The following is a 17,034-nucleotide window of genomic DNA, read 5'->3' as shown; positions in this document are numbered from 1 at the left end:
GCAACGAGGTAATACAAACCCCGTTCCGACACGATTCATATGCCGTGCAGTTAATAAATAAAGCTGCGACAAGATTTTAACGCATTAGACATTCCGGTGAGGGAAAAGGAGGTTTCCTTTTACAATTTATGAGAAACCAGCCAGCTGCTGAAAGCAGCCCTCGCTAAGAGCTGTCTGAGCGTGTTTCGCAAAGGAAACAAAATGCAAAATGCGATAGTACCGTGTAAATACCGCCTACATTGAACACAAATATATTAATAACAATGTGTGTACTAATTACACTTTCAAAGCAACTTGTTCATGCTTTTTTCTTGGTATTTCCTCTTACACAGCCTAATATCGTGATAAATTTGCCGCAAGAATCCACCGTCACGGGAACCATAAATTCTGACAGAGTGGATTCTCCTCACCTTGCCACCACCAATCCCGTGAAAAATGGCACAGCAGTTGATGGGGCTACGTATGATACGTATCAAAGGGAGGAGGGCAAAAAGGCAAGTTGGTTTACAGAAACCTCCAAAGATATACCTCATACTTACATCATTGTGCCAGAGACGTTGGCAACGATGTAAAAGTTAATAAAAAATAAAGAAATTCGATTTAATTACTCCCCTCTATTCATTTTCCTATTAAATACGAGTGACACGCTTTCTCATAAATTAGATTATTCGCGTAGAATCAATGATCTCGTCAGAAAACCTCGTCGGAATTAGAACCGTTTCACTAAAGCGACAGATTCACAAATCTAAAGATGGCACAGCCACATCTTCGAATAACCGACCTATTTACCGAATTGGTGATTGATCAATCGCGTTGGAATAAAAACGAAAATAGGCGAGAAAAGGCGCGTAACGAATAAGCAGTGAACGTCGGCGCGAAATCCTCGAGGTAAAATTCATTTAGTTCGACGCGACGACGCGACGCCTGGCTACGCATCGCTGTTTATGCGACAATGCTGGAAATCTTAATCCATTTCGCCTGAAATTATCTTCCCTTCGGAATAAAAGTTTCTTTCTCTTCTCCACAATGATACTCGATTCAATAGCGCGACTCGTATTTTACTCGGATTACAGCGGTGCACGTGTAAAACTTGATTCTCTGGATTCGTTTCTTTCTTACTGGAAAATCTTCTCGACAGTGTACACGCCCTTGTACGAGTGTCCATACGATCTTTAAAATTTATGGAAAATACTTCTTCTTCTCCGTCGTAGTTTTTATCGTTGAATCGTAAATTTTATTAAATCCTCTGATTGAGACTGTGATGCAGTAGGGGATGGAATCCGCGTAGAAAGTTTTCGTTTTATAAGGTCCTTGGCACGAAGATAGAATTTATTTGACGAATCTTGATTAAAACTCCGATTAAGCTTCCGTTGAGTATACAGATGTGGCCAATTTATCGCAGAACGAATTTGGGCAATGATAAGAGAAAATATCTTGAGACTAGAAATCCATCGATCATTTTGATCTTACGTGGTATACAAAATTCACATTAATTAACACACGTGTAAATCACTGTACACGGCATAACAAGTTAAATAAATGCATCTATCTATAGTGTTTCGTGCAAAACCTTAAACCTTTGTACGAAACAAATTAACGTCCGAATACGCGAGCTCCTGTGCCACTTTGTTTCTGGTTCTCTTAATTATTTGTTTGTTATATTATAATTCTAGATTAGAGTAAAAAGTCGTAAACGTTACACATTGTATCGTATATAAATTTTATAGAGATTTTAAATAAACTTCTTCGCACATTTCCTTTTAATGGTCGTAAACTCTTCGAATAAAAACAATAAATCTGGCAAATAATCGTTCCTCTTAAGTCCCCATCTTCTGGCACATTGCAATTAAACGGAATTAATTAAACCGAGTCTTTAAAATTCTACATTAAATTGTATAATTAACTCTGTGATTAAAGAAAAACTTCATGCGTATAGAAGAGAATATTTATCATTTTTCTCGTTTCGTTGGCTTAACGCGCACCACCGCGTCTGGTACAATTTTGTTGATGTGGTGAGTTAATTCTCGTTCGGTGAGCGATATGGACGTACGTAAATACGTATGTATATGCGTATATTTAGTCCGTGAGATGCTTTATTTATGCCTGGAGAGGCGCGGTTGTGAAGTTTTTGCGAACACGTCGCTGTTTCTTCCTTCTGAATATTTAAACGACGAAGTCAGTGAGTGCTGAAAGGATATGAAGACTTTAAAAAAGAGTAACTCGGTTATACTAGAAAAGGAAAGGATTAGTAGGTAGTAGGTAGAAACATCTTTTAAATATTTATGCTATCTCTTCTTTTAAAAGTTGCTTTGGAAATAAAAATACTTCTAGAAATTGCATCTCTTTTATAAATTAAATTAAACAATATGTGAAACCACTTCCTCATGAACATATCCTTTTCCAAGCTGATCTTGTGTAAATATTAATAAAGTATTCCGTTGGCCACATGCTAGAACCTGCATTGATTATAAAGCAAAAGAAATCTTCGCCGTTTGTGAGATGAATGCAAATGACGGAATAAAGGGGAAAAGGGAAGCAAAAACGTAGGGTCAAGGAATTTTTTCTATGAAGAAGTAAGAAAATGGCGAGTAACGCTAGCGATAAGCACGCGACGTAGCATGAAACAGAGAATGTTGTAAATCCTGAAAATTCTACCTGTTATAAATAAAAAGTGTTTCAACGTTCAACCAAAGACTAATTATAAATTTGTCGAAAAAGAACGATTCAAATACGTTGAAAACTAGAGATCACCGAAAATAAGAAAATGATAGGCCTGATTCGTATGGAAATGTACTCGTATGTATTCTATAACGTAATTCGTATGAAACGGAGCGAAGAAAGTACAGGAACATGCCCTGCGGCGACGTAAAAAGCAAAATTATCTCGAAACAAGGAATGTTTGAACAACGGGATGTTTACGAAATTAAAGAAGAGGCGTTGTACCTTAATTACAAACGCCGAGAGTTCTTTGTGAGAAAAGCGAACATTTGTAGCTGAAGCAAGCTCGATAGTACGAATCGAGTACGGTTCACGGTGCCCTTTCCGTCGATGAGAGGCACTTCCTGTGTGGCGGCAGAGTTTCCCTATCATCTGGCCGCAAAGGAAAACAGGGACGGCGGAAGGAACAAAAACGACGAAAGAAAGGAAAAAAAGGGCTGAAAAGAAGTACATAGAAGAAAAGAGAAAAATGAGGAAAAAGGGAAAAGGGCAGAAAACGAAGAACGGAAGCGAGGTGAAACTTTAATCACCGATTCAAACGCGGGGAGATTCACAGAGGGCGAAGGAAGGTTGACGCGAAGAGGGGGCGGCGGCGGGTATCAAGGCGCAAGCGTAAGGCATCGACCGGGTAGGGCAGTTTGCTCGGGGGTAGAGGAGGCAGAGAGAACGCCATCCCTCTCTTCGCCCTTTAGCCACCGTCATAGGCCCCCCGGGTATACCTTTGAACCTCTTCCAACGTGATGCGCGAGTAAACGTAGCTTCCTCTACCCCCGACGTGCACACGTATCGCTTCTAGCCTCGCTCCTTATGTCTCGGTTATTTTCTTCTTTTTCGCTCTCCATTCGCCGGTTTCGCGTCCCATCATGGACCCTGCGGCTGACCAGAACTTCCCCCGTAGACGTCTGGCTTTTTCTAAGACCGGCTTACCTTTTCGTCGCGTGTCTGTCACCGTGTCCAGATGAATTACGGGAACAAGGGAGCAGAGTCGAGGGCCAAAGACGGAATCGCGGTGATCTACCCTCCGTTTCGATTTTTCTTTGAGAAGCACGACGTAACCATCTGTCGTAGATCTGTCGTAACCATCCTTCTCTATTCTCCATATCCTCGTTTTGTTTTCTTGATCTTTTATCCTTCCAGATTCGTACGCTAGCCCGATACGAGCACCTGGGAAACTCGATCACTTTGTCCTTTTTTAATGTTGCTAAGAATAGTCCGGGGATAGCGGGCTTACTCGCGGTGAATCTGACAGGAGGACTGCCGCAGGTTAATTCGTAGCTGATTGTTGTGTAAAGAACGCGGACGATAATGGATTGTTGACGTTCGCTGATTTATTATACTCTATTACGATACGCCGCGCTTTCTCATAGGCTGATTAAGTTTCTTTTGAAATCAGAGGACGCAGAGTGCTTTTTATTAATTTTTAAGATGATAAGAAAGTTTATTCTCATGACATACGACGATACGATTCTTTAAGAATTCATCATTGATATTAAAAATTATTTTAAGACATTGAAATTGCAATGTATGGAAGCTATCTCGGTCTCTCGCTATTTCGAAAGCACGAAATAATGGATTCTTCCGCGATATTTTTCTCGTCTGTCAGCTTTTTCTCCCTTGTCCTGTCATCTTCCAAATTACTGAGTTAGCTTCGCAGAAAAGATTCCACCGACTTCTTTCCCCAAAATGCATTCGCTTTCTCGCGAAAGCAACGTACAGGACGTAGAATGCTTCGCATCTGTCTCTCCAAGTTCAAAAAGTATAATTTTCACTTTTGGTTTTAATTTTAACTTAGCGAGATTATAAGGGTGGGAAGATAGGTTTTGTGACGAGGATGATATACAAGGTAAGATAAAATATGGTAAATGGAGATGTAACCGGAAACTGTGCACCAAGTGCGAATAAATAGAAGTAAAAGAAGATGTAAGATCTAAAGATATGTCTAGAAATTGTATAATTTAAGGGCTATTTTCCGAACATTTACCTTGACACTTTTTCTCTGACTGTTTTTAATTAAATTTAATTTAAAATTAAATTTGATAAAATAAACTCTTGCGATTGATTAGACTTTTTAAAAATTTTCTCCCAATTTTCGTTTTCACGTCGTATCATCCTCTGTTATTTTCTTGCTGCTTAGCGTCATAATTCTCAAACTTTCGATTGTTCCTTTTGCACCGTCGTTCACAGGGAGACACTGTATGGACGCAAGGATAAGAGAAGGGTAAGGAGCTAAAAGTGCATTATTCATTGAAATTTACCTTCTTTTCTTCCTTTCTCTCCTGGCCACACAAAGGAAACGACAGCTTCACTGCTTAAGATTTTGTTTCGTGCATACCTTGAAAACTTCGTCTTCTAACAAATCGTCTTCTGTACGCGACACAATCGTGTTTTTATGAAATCGTAATTTACAAAATTATGTCAAGGCAGGATAATTTAATAATTCGGAATATGTTTTAATTTATTAGTACAGGTAAATTATTATTGCCTTGTCATTGTTATGCTATCAGAAATAACCACACGTTATTAATGTTTATCTGCAGCTAATCATTATATTCGTTGTATACTCTTTTGTATATTTTGCTTGTATTCGTTTCATGGAAATGTGTTAATCATTAAATGCTTATTAAATGTCAATTATTAAATGCTTATTAACTGTCAATTATTAAATGCTCTTCCGTCGAAAAGTTCAGATTAATGGATCTGTAAAATAACAGATAGGAACTTCATGAAATTACGTTCTACGATCATCGATAACTTATATTTTACGATGATAAAGTAACACACTAATGACCAGGAGGTTACTTGTCTCAAATGAATAACGATGCCGTCTTAAACAAGTAACGTGGCTAGAAGTCATCGTTCTATCATTTTTACGAATATTATTTGTCTCTACAGCGATTTTTCACCGCTTCAATTTGCACATGTCATCGATTGAACTTATTTATTTAACTACCAATTGAAAGCGGATGAAAAATGTACCTCTCCATACTTCTCCTTTCGCTTCAAATTTTTACTTCGCACTTCGTAGAACGGACAGTGCGTTAAACTGTTCCCTGCAGCATATATGGAGCTATAAATAATTGTACGTATATGTATTTTAATTTGAAATAAACCAGCTACCAGAAGAATTACTGTGTGTATTTTGAAGTGTAATAAAAAGAATGGCGTTAAATGCACGGTTTTCCTCACGATACTCCGAGATAGTTTCAGTTATGGATTAAGAAAGAAAATTTACTTCTTCGTCTTCTTTCACAACATTAATTAAATTCGAAGGGGAAAATGGAGGCGAAAGGTTTGAATACTTTAAGTAGACGATTCCTCGTAGCCGAGAAACATGTTCTTCCCTGAATGTCAATTATTCAACACCGAACGAGCGAGAATCCATTTTCTCGTCGCCGTGAGTGACAATTTGTATGTTTAAAAGGTTTGGAGGAAGCTCATTGTGAAACATGCGAAATGAAATATACCTGTTCGAATAAATGATGAATTTTTAATTGACTTTCCAGACAAGATATTACTTGCAGAGATAAAAATTGCATTTAGTTTTCGTTCAAGGGGTTCTCTAAGTGGGTCGGATGAAATTTTATGTGACATTCACGAGCCTGATCATCGTTCTATCACGATCGGGACGTCGCATGTGTACAGAGACGGGGGCAAACTAACTGTCGCTCGTTTCCGTCAGAAAATATCGATTTAACAAGAGCTGCAATTTCAAAGTATCCATGAACAGACAAGTGAAACGATTGTAATTACCCGTTTCCTATAAATCATCGCGCATATTTCTAGGCAATAAGTAAGACTGAATCGCGTACTACTTTAAAACGAATTGTTAAAACACAACGAGGTCGACGAATAAAAAGAGAAAGAATGTCGCAGAATCTTAAATGTAGTTTCGGAGATATTTGTTATTTTTAAAGAATGCGAGTGCATTTCTCACTTATTTTGTAGCGTTTATTTGGTATCGTCGTTCGTGAGGAAAGGTTCATAAATTGATAAATACTCGACTAAAGCAATAGACGTTTATCAAGATTATAACGTTAGCAGTTCCATTCGCTCGATTCGTCATTAGAAAATACAGGTACAATTGCGACAGAAGAGAAATTTTTCACATAGAAAGATCGATGGTCGAGTAACGTTCCGTTTCGGCTTGTAATCGATTAAACGTTGCATTCCGCGTCGTAGATTGTCGACTGGTTACTCGTAATCGTCTATAACCGCGGCACAGATCCGACGGTTGACTTATCGACGAGTTCAGACGATTTCCATACATATTCTGGCCAGCTCGCCAGAGCACACGAATCGCCGATACACCGGCCAGTTGCTATGGGTTCGGTATTGCTCGCGAGGCGGTTCGAGGGTACCAGGAATAAAGCGTAACTTTGAATTTGGGATCAAATTCTAACAATCGGACGCAATTTAGGGACAAGTTGCTTTCATCGAGATATACGTTCATATGGTGAACATTTTACGTGTATTTAAATACCATGTTCATTTAACATATACGTATTTTAATTTGTCTCGTTGGTTTGTTTTTAGCGTGACGCGATCGAGGTAAGGAAACTTCGCAAAAAATTGATTTGAAATCCGAACGTTGCTTCGACAGAATATCGATGTTCCGCTAGATTGTTACGTACAAGCCCGTATCCACGAGCTTTCGAATCGAATCATAGTAAACCAAGTAGAACGTCGACGTATTCGATCAGCCAAGTTGCGAATTTTTATGCGCTTGCTTGCTCGGTATTCAGCGACTTCGGGTTAGTTCATCGCAGTTCAGTGACTTCAATATAGCATGGTAATGTTTGTTTGGAAATACGCGACCGAACAAAAGTTCGAGACCGGTCGACTTATCGCTGTTCCTTTATGGCGTCTCACGACTAACACTATCGAACAAAATTGGTTTCTCTGGAGAACATGGAACGGTGCTGTGATACGGCTTTACCGCAACTAGAATTCGTAATGAATCAAGTGGAAGAAGATATCTTTACTAATAATAGGAAAAATGAACTCGGATATCGATATGTGCTTACGTAAAGCAAAATTCTAAAATACAAAGGTAATAATTGCCTGTATAGCAGAAATTGTCGCATAAAGAAAAATATCACAAATTTTCTGAATAAATCTTTTCTCTGAATACGTCCATTAGAGCTGATGGCTGATTCGTTAGCTTTTATATTACGAACGTAAGGCTAACGAAGTATAAAAATCGATGCAACAAAGTCTAGAAAATAATTTATGAGATTGCGTTGTGCAAACGCGTATGTCGCTCTAAATAATATAATTGTTCATTGATATCGATTCTATCTTACGATACGGTAACACCCGCGGGCAATATCCTCGCTGAAGTAGAACAGAAGCATATTGCTTGTCACGATACCCTAACGTAATCTATGTACGTATATGTATTGCTTCAGAATTGTGGCTTGGCAATTTGGCGCCATATGTGAGGCCAAAAGTGGCTTTTCTACAATAACAAGACACTCTAAATTAATTCAATATTTGTGACGTTTAATCATTGTTTTCCAATCGTAGCATTACGATTGAGTAATAATTTTATTCAATAAAATTCGATGATGGCAATAATTAACGTTCTTTCAAGTTGAATCATGTACCTTTCTCCTAAACGATGTACGCTCGTTATTTTGCACGGTCTATCAACTACTAGGAAATTTTATAAACAAAGAGAGATAATTTAATTTATAGCTCGCATGATTGTCTTTTTCTCCTTTCCATCTACTTTCGCTGAATAACACCTTTCCATTTGCCGTTGCAACATTGTACAGTTTACATAAACAAAATGAAATATCCAGGGCGATGAATGAAGTTCTGAATTTAGCACGTATCACGTAATGCTAGCATGAATCTGTCGTTACAATGCGTTAACACGCATCGAGTATGTCAATACACATGCGATGGTTAGCAACGGAATGCAAACATATTCGATTTAACCGTATGAGATACAGCTTTTAAGTATACTCATAATTTTCGTAATGCGTAATCATTTTCGAGTTTTACTATCGTCTCTTCGTCGCAATTTCCAAATTATTTGAGCCACGAATATTTATCTGTAATTTTCCTGCATATTACCCCTTTGAGGGATCCTCCCTTTTCGCCCAACAAACTTTCGATTCCCATAAGCCTGTTACAACATATTTATTCCTCTACGTAGAAACCAAATTAAATTTGAGGACATACGAAGGGACTACGGTTCGTACGCTTTCGTTTTTTTTTTTTTTTTTTTTCTGGAAGGATTTTACTTGGAAGTACCATAACAGTGCTAAAAGCACAGCTTCCAGAACTCTGGCGGTAACATCAAATTAAGGAAAGTAACTTGACGTGGGCGTAATAAGACGGTAGACTGAACCGCATTCGAACTCAACTGGAGACCGAGGAAAGGATTCGTTTGCTTTTCCTATCCTACAGCGCTTGTATGATGTAAATTGTCTAAGCTGTTTAAATATGTTTTTAAACTACTATAAGTGTACGAATAATTATTCGAATTGACGTAGCTAAATTTGCAGAATAATTAATACGAGAATCTCACGTAAAACGAGTTCGATTATATCGTCTAAACCGTTATTGTATTTGGAGTGTAAGGTAATCTCCTTTCTCAGAACATAATCGAAGCTATTTGAATACGACTCAAGTTCTCTGTACACTACCATAGAAACCGTATGAAGCGCCAAATCCTTGCAGAAGAAACTTAAAAGCTAGTTTACGGAGACCGTTCCCGTATGAAATTAACTATTGAAACTACTTTCTGTCTTATGAAACAATTAACCATATTTGTGGTTCTATCTCATGGGCTTTGGTTGAATTAAAGAAAAATCTATAGACGTTCTTTTTCGCGATTTAATAAATTCAATTCGATAATTTCATAAAGTCTCAGAGTTTGGTAAGAATTTCCTTTCCATATACGTAGGAACATCCTTAATAAAATTATACCACTTTTATCGGATTCTTACTGTCGTAAATGTATTAGCTGCAATAGGGATTCATTCCATGTCTTCCATGCCAAATCACTTTTGGGATGTCCTAAATTCAATCTGAACCTTCTTGGGTTCCGAACCCCTGCTGGCCTCAAGCCATAAGGCACAGCACGCCTATTCTATCACTGAGCAATTCGAAAAAGCGCAATAAATTTTCATGAAATCATTCAGCTTATTCTCTTAGTTCGTTTTATAGTATATAGAGACAAGTATTACGCGAATCTATGTAATCAAAACGTGTTTTGCGATTCGTTGAAAACTTTAGGTTTAAGATAAATTGCAAGGAAAATCATCGATACGCATTAAATACAAATTATCGACCAAGTTAGAAAAACGTGAATTACCAATTTCTTTTTTTAAACGCAGGCTCGAAGATTCTCTAATTAATTTCATCAGACAACGATAAAATAATCCGTTGCATCCGTAAGATGCCATTATTTCCTTTACGTTCTTAGTGGCAGAAACGTGGCTAGCAATAAGCACAGAAGCTTTATTTCGCAAGCACGTTTCCCGTCTTTCTGGACCTGATACGAAAAGAGCCTCGTGAATCGATCGTTGTCGCCCTCGTCATCGAGCAAGCGTTACTGGTAGCAGCCCCTTTAAGACGTTGACGCCTCGTTGAAAGAGAGAAGGGATGGGATGGGAAAAAGCGAGAAAAAATGAAGGAAAGGTGAGACAAGTCAGAGAGAGATGAAATAACGACCCAAATAACAGGAGAATATATGGAAACACACGTGTATCGTCGACCGATTTTAAGTTTGGAAGGGTAGACAAAAGATTGTAACAGCTTATTAGAAGGAGCATTATGGGTATAAGTGGTATAAGAAGAATACTATTAAAAACGTAACGCAAGACACAAATATCGTTAATTATGCATTAACGCATACGTTAATTATGTAATTAGCGCAGAGAAATGAATGAACGAACGAATAAAGGGAAGCAAACGAAGTACGTGTCAATTAGTTTAATTAGAATTCTTAAGAATATAATTGAATATTAAAATAGAACTGGAAAAAATAACAAGGGCAGTTATGAAAAGAATTTCAAAAATACACCTCCGCAGCGTAAAAATAATATCGGTCTTTCCATTCGTACGATCTTTCTACACATTTACTTGCTGACGTTGGCGTACCGTTGTTATGAAATTCCCATATTTCCTTACGAACCTTCGTACTCTTCGTAGAAACGATCGAAACATAGAAAAGAATCAACAACAAAACGGAGATCTCATAATAAGCATATCGTAAAGGTCAAGTTAATGAAAGATATCAATACAATAGACGTGTTTCCAACTGTTCCATCTTCTTTGGAAAATTAGACCTTTCTAGCGAAATTTAAAAAATCATAAATTAATAAAAATATGTAGAAAATCGAATACGATATATATTAACTGTAGAAACGAGTTCTTTCCATTTGCCAGAAAAATCGGAGAGAATTCATTTCTGCACCTAATAAACCACGTTCGTCATTCATATTTTACTCCTCGGTATTTTACAATTTTGAGAAAGAATGCGAGAAAAATGTTCGTAAGCATTTCTATAAAAATGTTATTGCTGAAATATAAAGTATAAAGCGTTACGAGAAGTTTCAAGCAAATAACTCGATTTGTTCTTTTGTTTTATTTTTAATTTCAGAAGGCAATACTATTATCCATTTTCTGCTGTAGGCAGATACCACGATAAAACTACAAAGGACGCAATTAAAATACTGAACTTTTTTGTTTCTTAAACGGATCAAGCAAACAGTTGTCTGTTGATCCTTAACTCATCGACGACTGCACGAATTTACGAAAAATCGATGTCTATGGACACATCGACCAACGTTGGTCTACCACTAACTACTTCGAACTGCTTTTACATTTAGACAACGATTCAAACTAAATATAAGAAAGTAAATAGTATAAAAGAAATGGTAAAAGAATAAAATCCGTAACAAAGAAGCTCGCGTTTCTCCGCGCAACAACCGCCCGGTTTCTAAAACCGAAGCATCCCTTGAAATCGTTGAAACCCTAATTCCCTCGAAACAAACGAAACATTCACACGTATACATATACGTGTATGTACATAGGTAGATACGTTGATGGAAAAGCTAGGCAGAGGAGCGAGTTGGGCAGAAGCGGGTTCGCGTAGCCACGGCTGAAAAAGATCTCACGGAACCCGGACGAATGCCCCGCAGCCTGTATCGTTCCGCGGCATCCACGGCTATAGATATACCGTATAGAGCGAGAAAGGCAGAAACAAAGAGAGATCACGAACGCAAACTCCCAAAAAATCGGTGCTCTCGCAGAACCCGAAAAATCCACGTCCCCTTTCGTGTTTAACATACATTTTTTTATCGTGGTCATGCCCATCGTCTTTAGTCGTAGTCGTGACGAGGATAGTGGCGGTTGTAGCGACTACCCCAACGCATACGCACTCGGGGCTCTGCGCGCGCCACTCGTCCCACCACTGCGCCCTATCTACACCCCCACCCCGCCCGCTTCGCAGTATCCGTTGGAAGACAGAAACGGCGGCTCGGTTCGAGGTTAGTTCTGTCCGCGCACGAGTCGAGATAACCGGAGAATTCGTCCTGATATCGTCACGGGACAAGTCGCGACACGAACGAGTAACGATGACCTTTCGCTCGTGTCGGGTGGTGGCACGGTGAGAATCAACCGGTAACCGAGTTTCCATTGGAAAGTCCAGATAAAACGAACGACGACTCGGTGGTGAAGAAGCGTATGCCGTATCTGTGAGTAGAGAAGTTAGACGAAGGAACAGAGAGAGAGAGAGAAAGAAAGCAAGAGAGAAAGCAACGGTGGACCCGGCTTCGTCGAGTGGTAGGTCGAAGCGAAAGAGCTAGTGTCCATTGTGCGAGTCAACGGTGTACTTCGACCAGCGCCATCGTTACTCGCTACCATCGACATGGAAGATACAGAAGCGGAATAGTGTGGTTGAGATGCTGTGAAGTAGTCCCGAGACATGAAGAGAGCGCGACCGTGGGTAAGTAGATTTCCCTTTACCTTTCACCCTTGGTGGCTGGATCGCTCGCGGAGTTATCCTAAGTGGATCCTCGCCTCGAGGGACCCTCTCGGCCAGCGTAACCTCAACCACCGGAGCGAACGTAGTTCGCCACAGCGACTAATTATATTGCCCGTGTTTTGTCGGCCGATTACTTTGCCAAGCAATCGCGGCCGACAGTTTCTCGAGTGCTACAGCTACACCACCCGTGATGTACGGATTTCATCCGTGTTTCGAGTATGTGCCTTGGTCGCGTTCTCGTTTTCGTTCTCCTCCGATTTCGTTCGCTATTATCTATACGAGACAGACTCTGCAAAGGAAATATAACGAGGATTTTCTCGTATCACGAGACCATTGTCCATCTCGCGTTACTCCGTACCATTGTTGCGTCTCGTTCTCGCGTGTACATATTTCCCTATTTCCTAGCGTCTACTCGGTCTACATTCCTACAATAAACGTACTGAAAAGTAGGTGGTAGGATTGTTCGATCAGGGACAGACTATTTTTAATATCACCTCTTTTCGTTGCTTTCTTTTGCTCCATCAAGCGGAAAATCCGTTGAAACGTGCCTTTAAGACTCTCCAAGAGTAGGAAGAGAGGATAGAGGGACAGAAAGGGAGCGGAATTCCGCGAGTCGATCATTCTCTCGGTCTTAATCGCTTCTACCCTTATCAATCTTCGCGCAAAGCGCTGGTTCGATGCACCCGCCTCGACTAGTGCCCCTAACTTTCCTCGCCACCGGCGTCGTCGTATCCACCTTCTTCCGGTGCTCGTGTACGAGTATTTTCGTTCATTGATTTATCGGATTCGCTAGTTTCTCGTTTTCTCGCTCGATCGCCGTCGCCTGACCCGCACCACCCTCTCCGCTCGTTGCGTTGGTTCGATTTCGTTGCAGCTTCGACAGGTTAAGCCTAGCTCGAATTAGTCGAGTTACCTGAATTCGATCGACGTGAATCGTGACAAATTCCAAGCTATGATTTACTTAGCACGTAAAAGTTCACCTGATATCTTTTTACTAGCGCGGATATGTTACTTACGCCACTTGAAATATCCTAACCCTGATCCAATTCACGCCTCTTTGCCAACGTTATTTACTCGACTTGGACTGCTCTAACTTAAATCTCGCCTAAACTTTCTCTCTAATAACAATCTGTTATTTACTTGGCACACGTTTTCATTAAGCTTCGAGTAGTTCACGTTCAAGAAATCTGAAACGCTTTACCAATGCGAATATATCCTTCTTCTTCGCTCGAGATATTCTTTCGACTTTCAAGCTAGATCGAAGTTCTTTCAACTACGTGTATTCCTTCATTCGAACGAAACAACAGATGTTAGATAAGAGGTTATTTCCACTTTCGTGCTTGTTGATATTGGTTACCTAAACCGAGCCGACTGTTTTTTTCGAACTTAGTGTTCGACCCTCCCTATACAGAAAATCTTTCTTATGTTTACAACCGATACAGGTAGAGGCGTAATATGAGACGTAAAATCTGTAAGAAAACCTCGTACGCTTACAAATAGCAAAACATAATACGTACTGAAAAAAATAAAAGCATTTGTATACATATTGAACTGGTGTCTGGTTTCTGGCAGCAATACATTTGCACCGCTTTTCAATAGCGTTCGGCAATCATAATGCAACGAACGTTCGTACAGATATAATCGCTTTCTCAGATTTTTATATATACATTTTCCTTTAAGTATCCACTTGAATCCAGCCGACTCGCATTCAGGTAAGTTGATTGATCCGAAGGAAACTTTACTCTCTGCTTGTTTTTCTTCGTCTGACCCTCTCACCGCAGGATAACCTCCTTTCTTTTTCCACCTTCGATCTTCTCCTCGGCCAAGTTCTAAGCCTTTTCCGATGCTTCAACATGGACGATCGAAAGAAGGAATCGCGATGGCAATGTCGTTGGGCGTACCGAGCGCTTATCGGCGTTTCGTGCACGCAGACTATCGATTCCACGCGACAAGAGGCCGCCCGCTACTGCCGCCGCTCAGGCTGACTTGTAAACCAGCTAGTACGAGCTCGTAGAACCGCCTCGTTCCGCTCGTGACAGCACGCGCCTTGTCTTTGCATACGCGCCTCCTCTGACTATCATGTTGCGTGGTCAATAACCTCTTCCCGAACCATGTCAAATGTATACACCCCCGCCTCTGGATCGTTGCGACGAAGAGCGGTTGATTTGCGCGCTGGTTAACGACGAAGAGTAATACGGATATAACGAGGAGTCGACGCGTCGTGATTTTGGTGATCGATGCCACGTACGTAGTTGGCAGCGTGATTTCGGCGATCGTTATGGAACGAGGAGTGGGAATTCTCGGCGGCTGCGGTCACGGATATATCGTAAGTTCCGGAATCTCGCGGTCACCTCGGCTGGATAGTTCCGCTAACCTGCAATTTCTGATTCGGGACTATTAATAACGCGGTCACCGATCATTGTTGTGTCGCTGGCTTTCCATTTTCTGAATTGATGATCGTTCCGTTGTGGCACCAGATAGGTTTTATTTTATGATTGATGTTTTATGTCGTTGATCTCGTGACTTTGTCGAGTTTGCCACGCTCGTTGTTCCGAAATTCGATATTTATAATTTATATCGCGTTCTGAATTTTTTCTTCCATCGTGTACTCTACGTACTAAGGGCTTCGTAAATCAAATTTATCAACGCTGTAACAACGTTGCAGGCATGATTTACATTAACAACAATAGTTTTCCTAATTTCCATCGGGGATCGGGTAATGGTAATTACGTGCGTTAATCAGATTTTCAATTAATCTCCATGTACGATATCGGTACGATAGATTTCCAAATATAATAACGCGTGCTATTTACTATCGCATAACCTAATTTTCCAACCGATATATCGTATACTTTGTTCTTGAAAAATTATAATTTAAACAAGCTTTTCATACAATTTTCAAATTACGGTAAGAAGAAAAAAAGGAATTCGGAAATCGTGATATTACGAATCCAATATAGCAAGGAATATTCTGCTCTGCGAAAAATGTTCTTATACCACTTATTTTTTAATTCTATGCGCTAAGTACTGGCATAATCCTACAATTTCCGTTTATCCTCTAAACGTTTATTCGCCCTATTCTAATAGCCAGCATTTTTCACTTTCTGAAGAGTCCTACGTCTTTCGTTTATATTCGCGACCTCGGAATTTTTTATCGGCTAACACGAGACAGAATTTTCAGAAAAATTAGTTTTCACGGGTCGAACGCGCGTAGGCGAAATTAACATGTAATTATTCAACGGTTCAACGCGGTCGCGTCACTCTTCCTCGGCATTAAACGTTTCCCTTTTTGTTAATTTATTCGTATGTGATGTTATTCTAGCCTTGGCCCGGCGCCATGCGAATTTCGCAGGTAATATATTATCGCTTAGAGCCATTTATTGCGCTAATTACACAGATGCGCGCGCTTTCCACCTCCGTACGATACACATTCGTCGTGGCAATATTTTTGTCAGCGACTTCTCAGGCTCAGATTTTTCATCGACCACCGACTTCGCATATGTGTCCGGCGTTTTAAAAAAAAGGACGCGATACGAGTTAAATTGCTGAAAGCAGAATGATAAAAAGTATCTCGCTCGGGCCCAAATTTTATCGTTAGTTCCCTTCGATCTAAGTTCGTCATCTTTTACTTTCGTCTCTTTTCGCTATTTTAAAAATACACAAATGCACCTGGTGAAATATACACGAGTGTACGTTGAGATTCTAATGGACACACGCGTAGTCCTTCGCCGCGTCGCTCGTCCTTTCGAGCGTTAATTCAGTCAATAGTCGTTAATAACCTTCGACGTCGATGCGATTCTAAAGCTATAAATATAAAGGAAGAAAATATCGAATGACTTTATCACAGAAATTATTCGATAGCTTTTGGTAAAAGTATCTGTACTTTGGAAGAACGCTGGATTTTTCTCTGTAGATTCGAAGATATTTCTTATTTAAGGGCAATCGGCCATTCTACGAATCAATTAAAACGTAATTGAGATTTATATCCCTTGTAAAGTAAATTTATCGAAGAAATCTGGCTTAAGAGAGGGAAATTGTTCGGAGAAATACTATAAACACGAAATTAGTAGAATAATTGACTCGTTTAGCAAATTACTATCTCGAGCTTCTTTTAAGGGTTATAAAGAGTTTACTTAATTGAGATGGCGAGATGTCTTTTAATTCGAAGCTGGTTAAAACGAAGTTTGATTTAAATGAACTTGATAAAGATTTGCTAAGTTTGTATTTGTGCCGACCATACTGAAGCACACGAAAGTGATTTTAATCCTCTCTGATTTTAAAGCTACGCAGCATTCAATACGAAATAATCGTGT

General features: G+C 39.7%; 3 protein-coding genes across 4 annotated transcripts in view; all 3 read left to right on the top strand.

Annotated features, from left to right (window-relative positions):
* LOC132911077 (potassium voltage-gated channel protein Shaw-like) overlaps nucleotides 1–574 on the top strand; it is a 63,219-nt gene extending 62,645 nt beyond the window's left edge. For both annotated transcript variants that reach the window (XM_060967467.1, XM_060967468.1), the window contains exon 7: nucleotides 333–574. In XM_060967467.1, the coding sequence (XP_060823450.1) occupies nucleotides 333–572 (240 nt within the window). In that variant the 3' untranslated portion in view covers nucleotides 573–574. The remainder of the gene's footprint in view (nucleotides 1–332) is intronic.
* The window catches only part of LOC132911091 (optineurin-like), a 428,401-nt gene that overhangs the window by 146,028 nt on the left and 265,339 nt on the right, over nucleotides 1–17,034 (top strand). The window lies entirely within an intron of this gene.
* Nucleotides 12,200–17,034, top strand: part of LOC132911079 (potassium voltage-gated channel protein Shaw) — a 43,254-nt gene continuing 38,419 nt past the window's right edge. The window contains exon 1 of the mRNA XM_060967470.1: nucleotides 12,200–12,682. The gene's annotated coding sequence lies outside the window, so the exon portion shown is untranslated. The remainder of the gene's footprint in view (nucleotides 12,683–17,034) is intronic.

The sequence above is a fragment of the Bombus pascuorum genome, chromosome 10, assembly GCF_905332965.1.
Source record: "Bombus pascuorum chromosome 10, iyBomPasc1.1, whole genome shotgun sequence".
Taxonomy (NCBI): Eukaryota; Metazoa; Arthropoda; class Insecta; order Hymenoptera; family Apidae; genus Bombus; species Bombus pascuorum.
The sequence above is the reverse complement of the archived record's forward strand: the minus strand, read 5'-3'. Positions and strand labels throughout refer to the sequence as shown.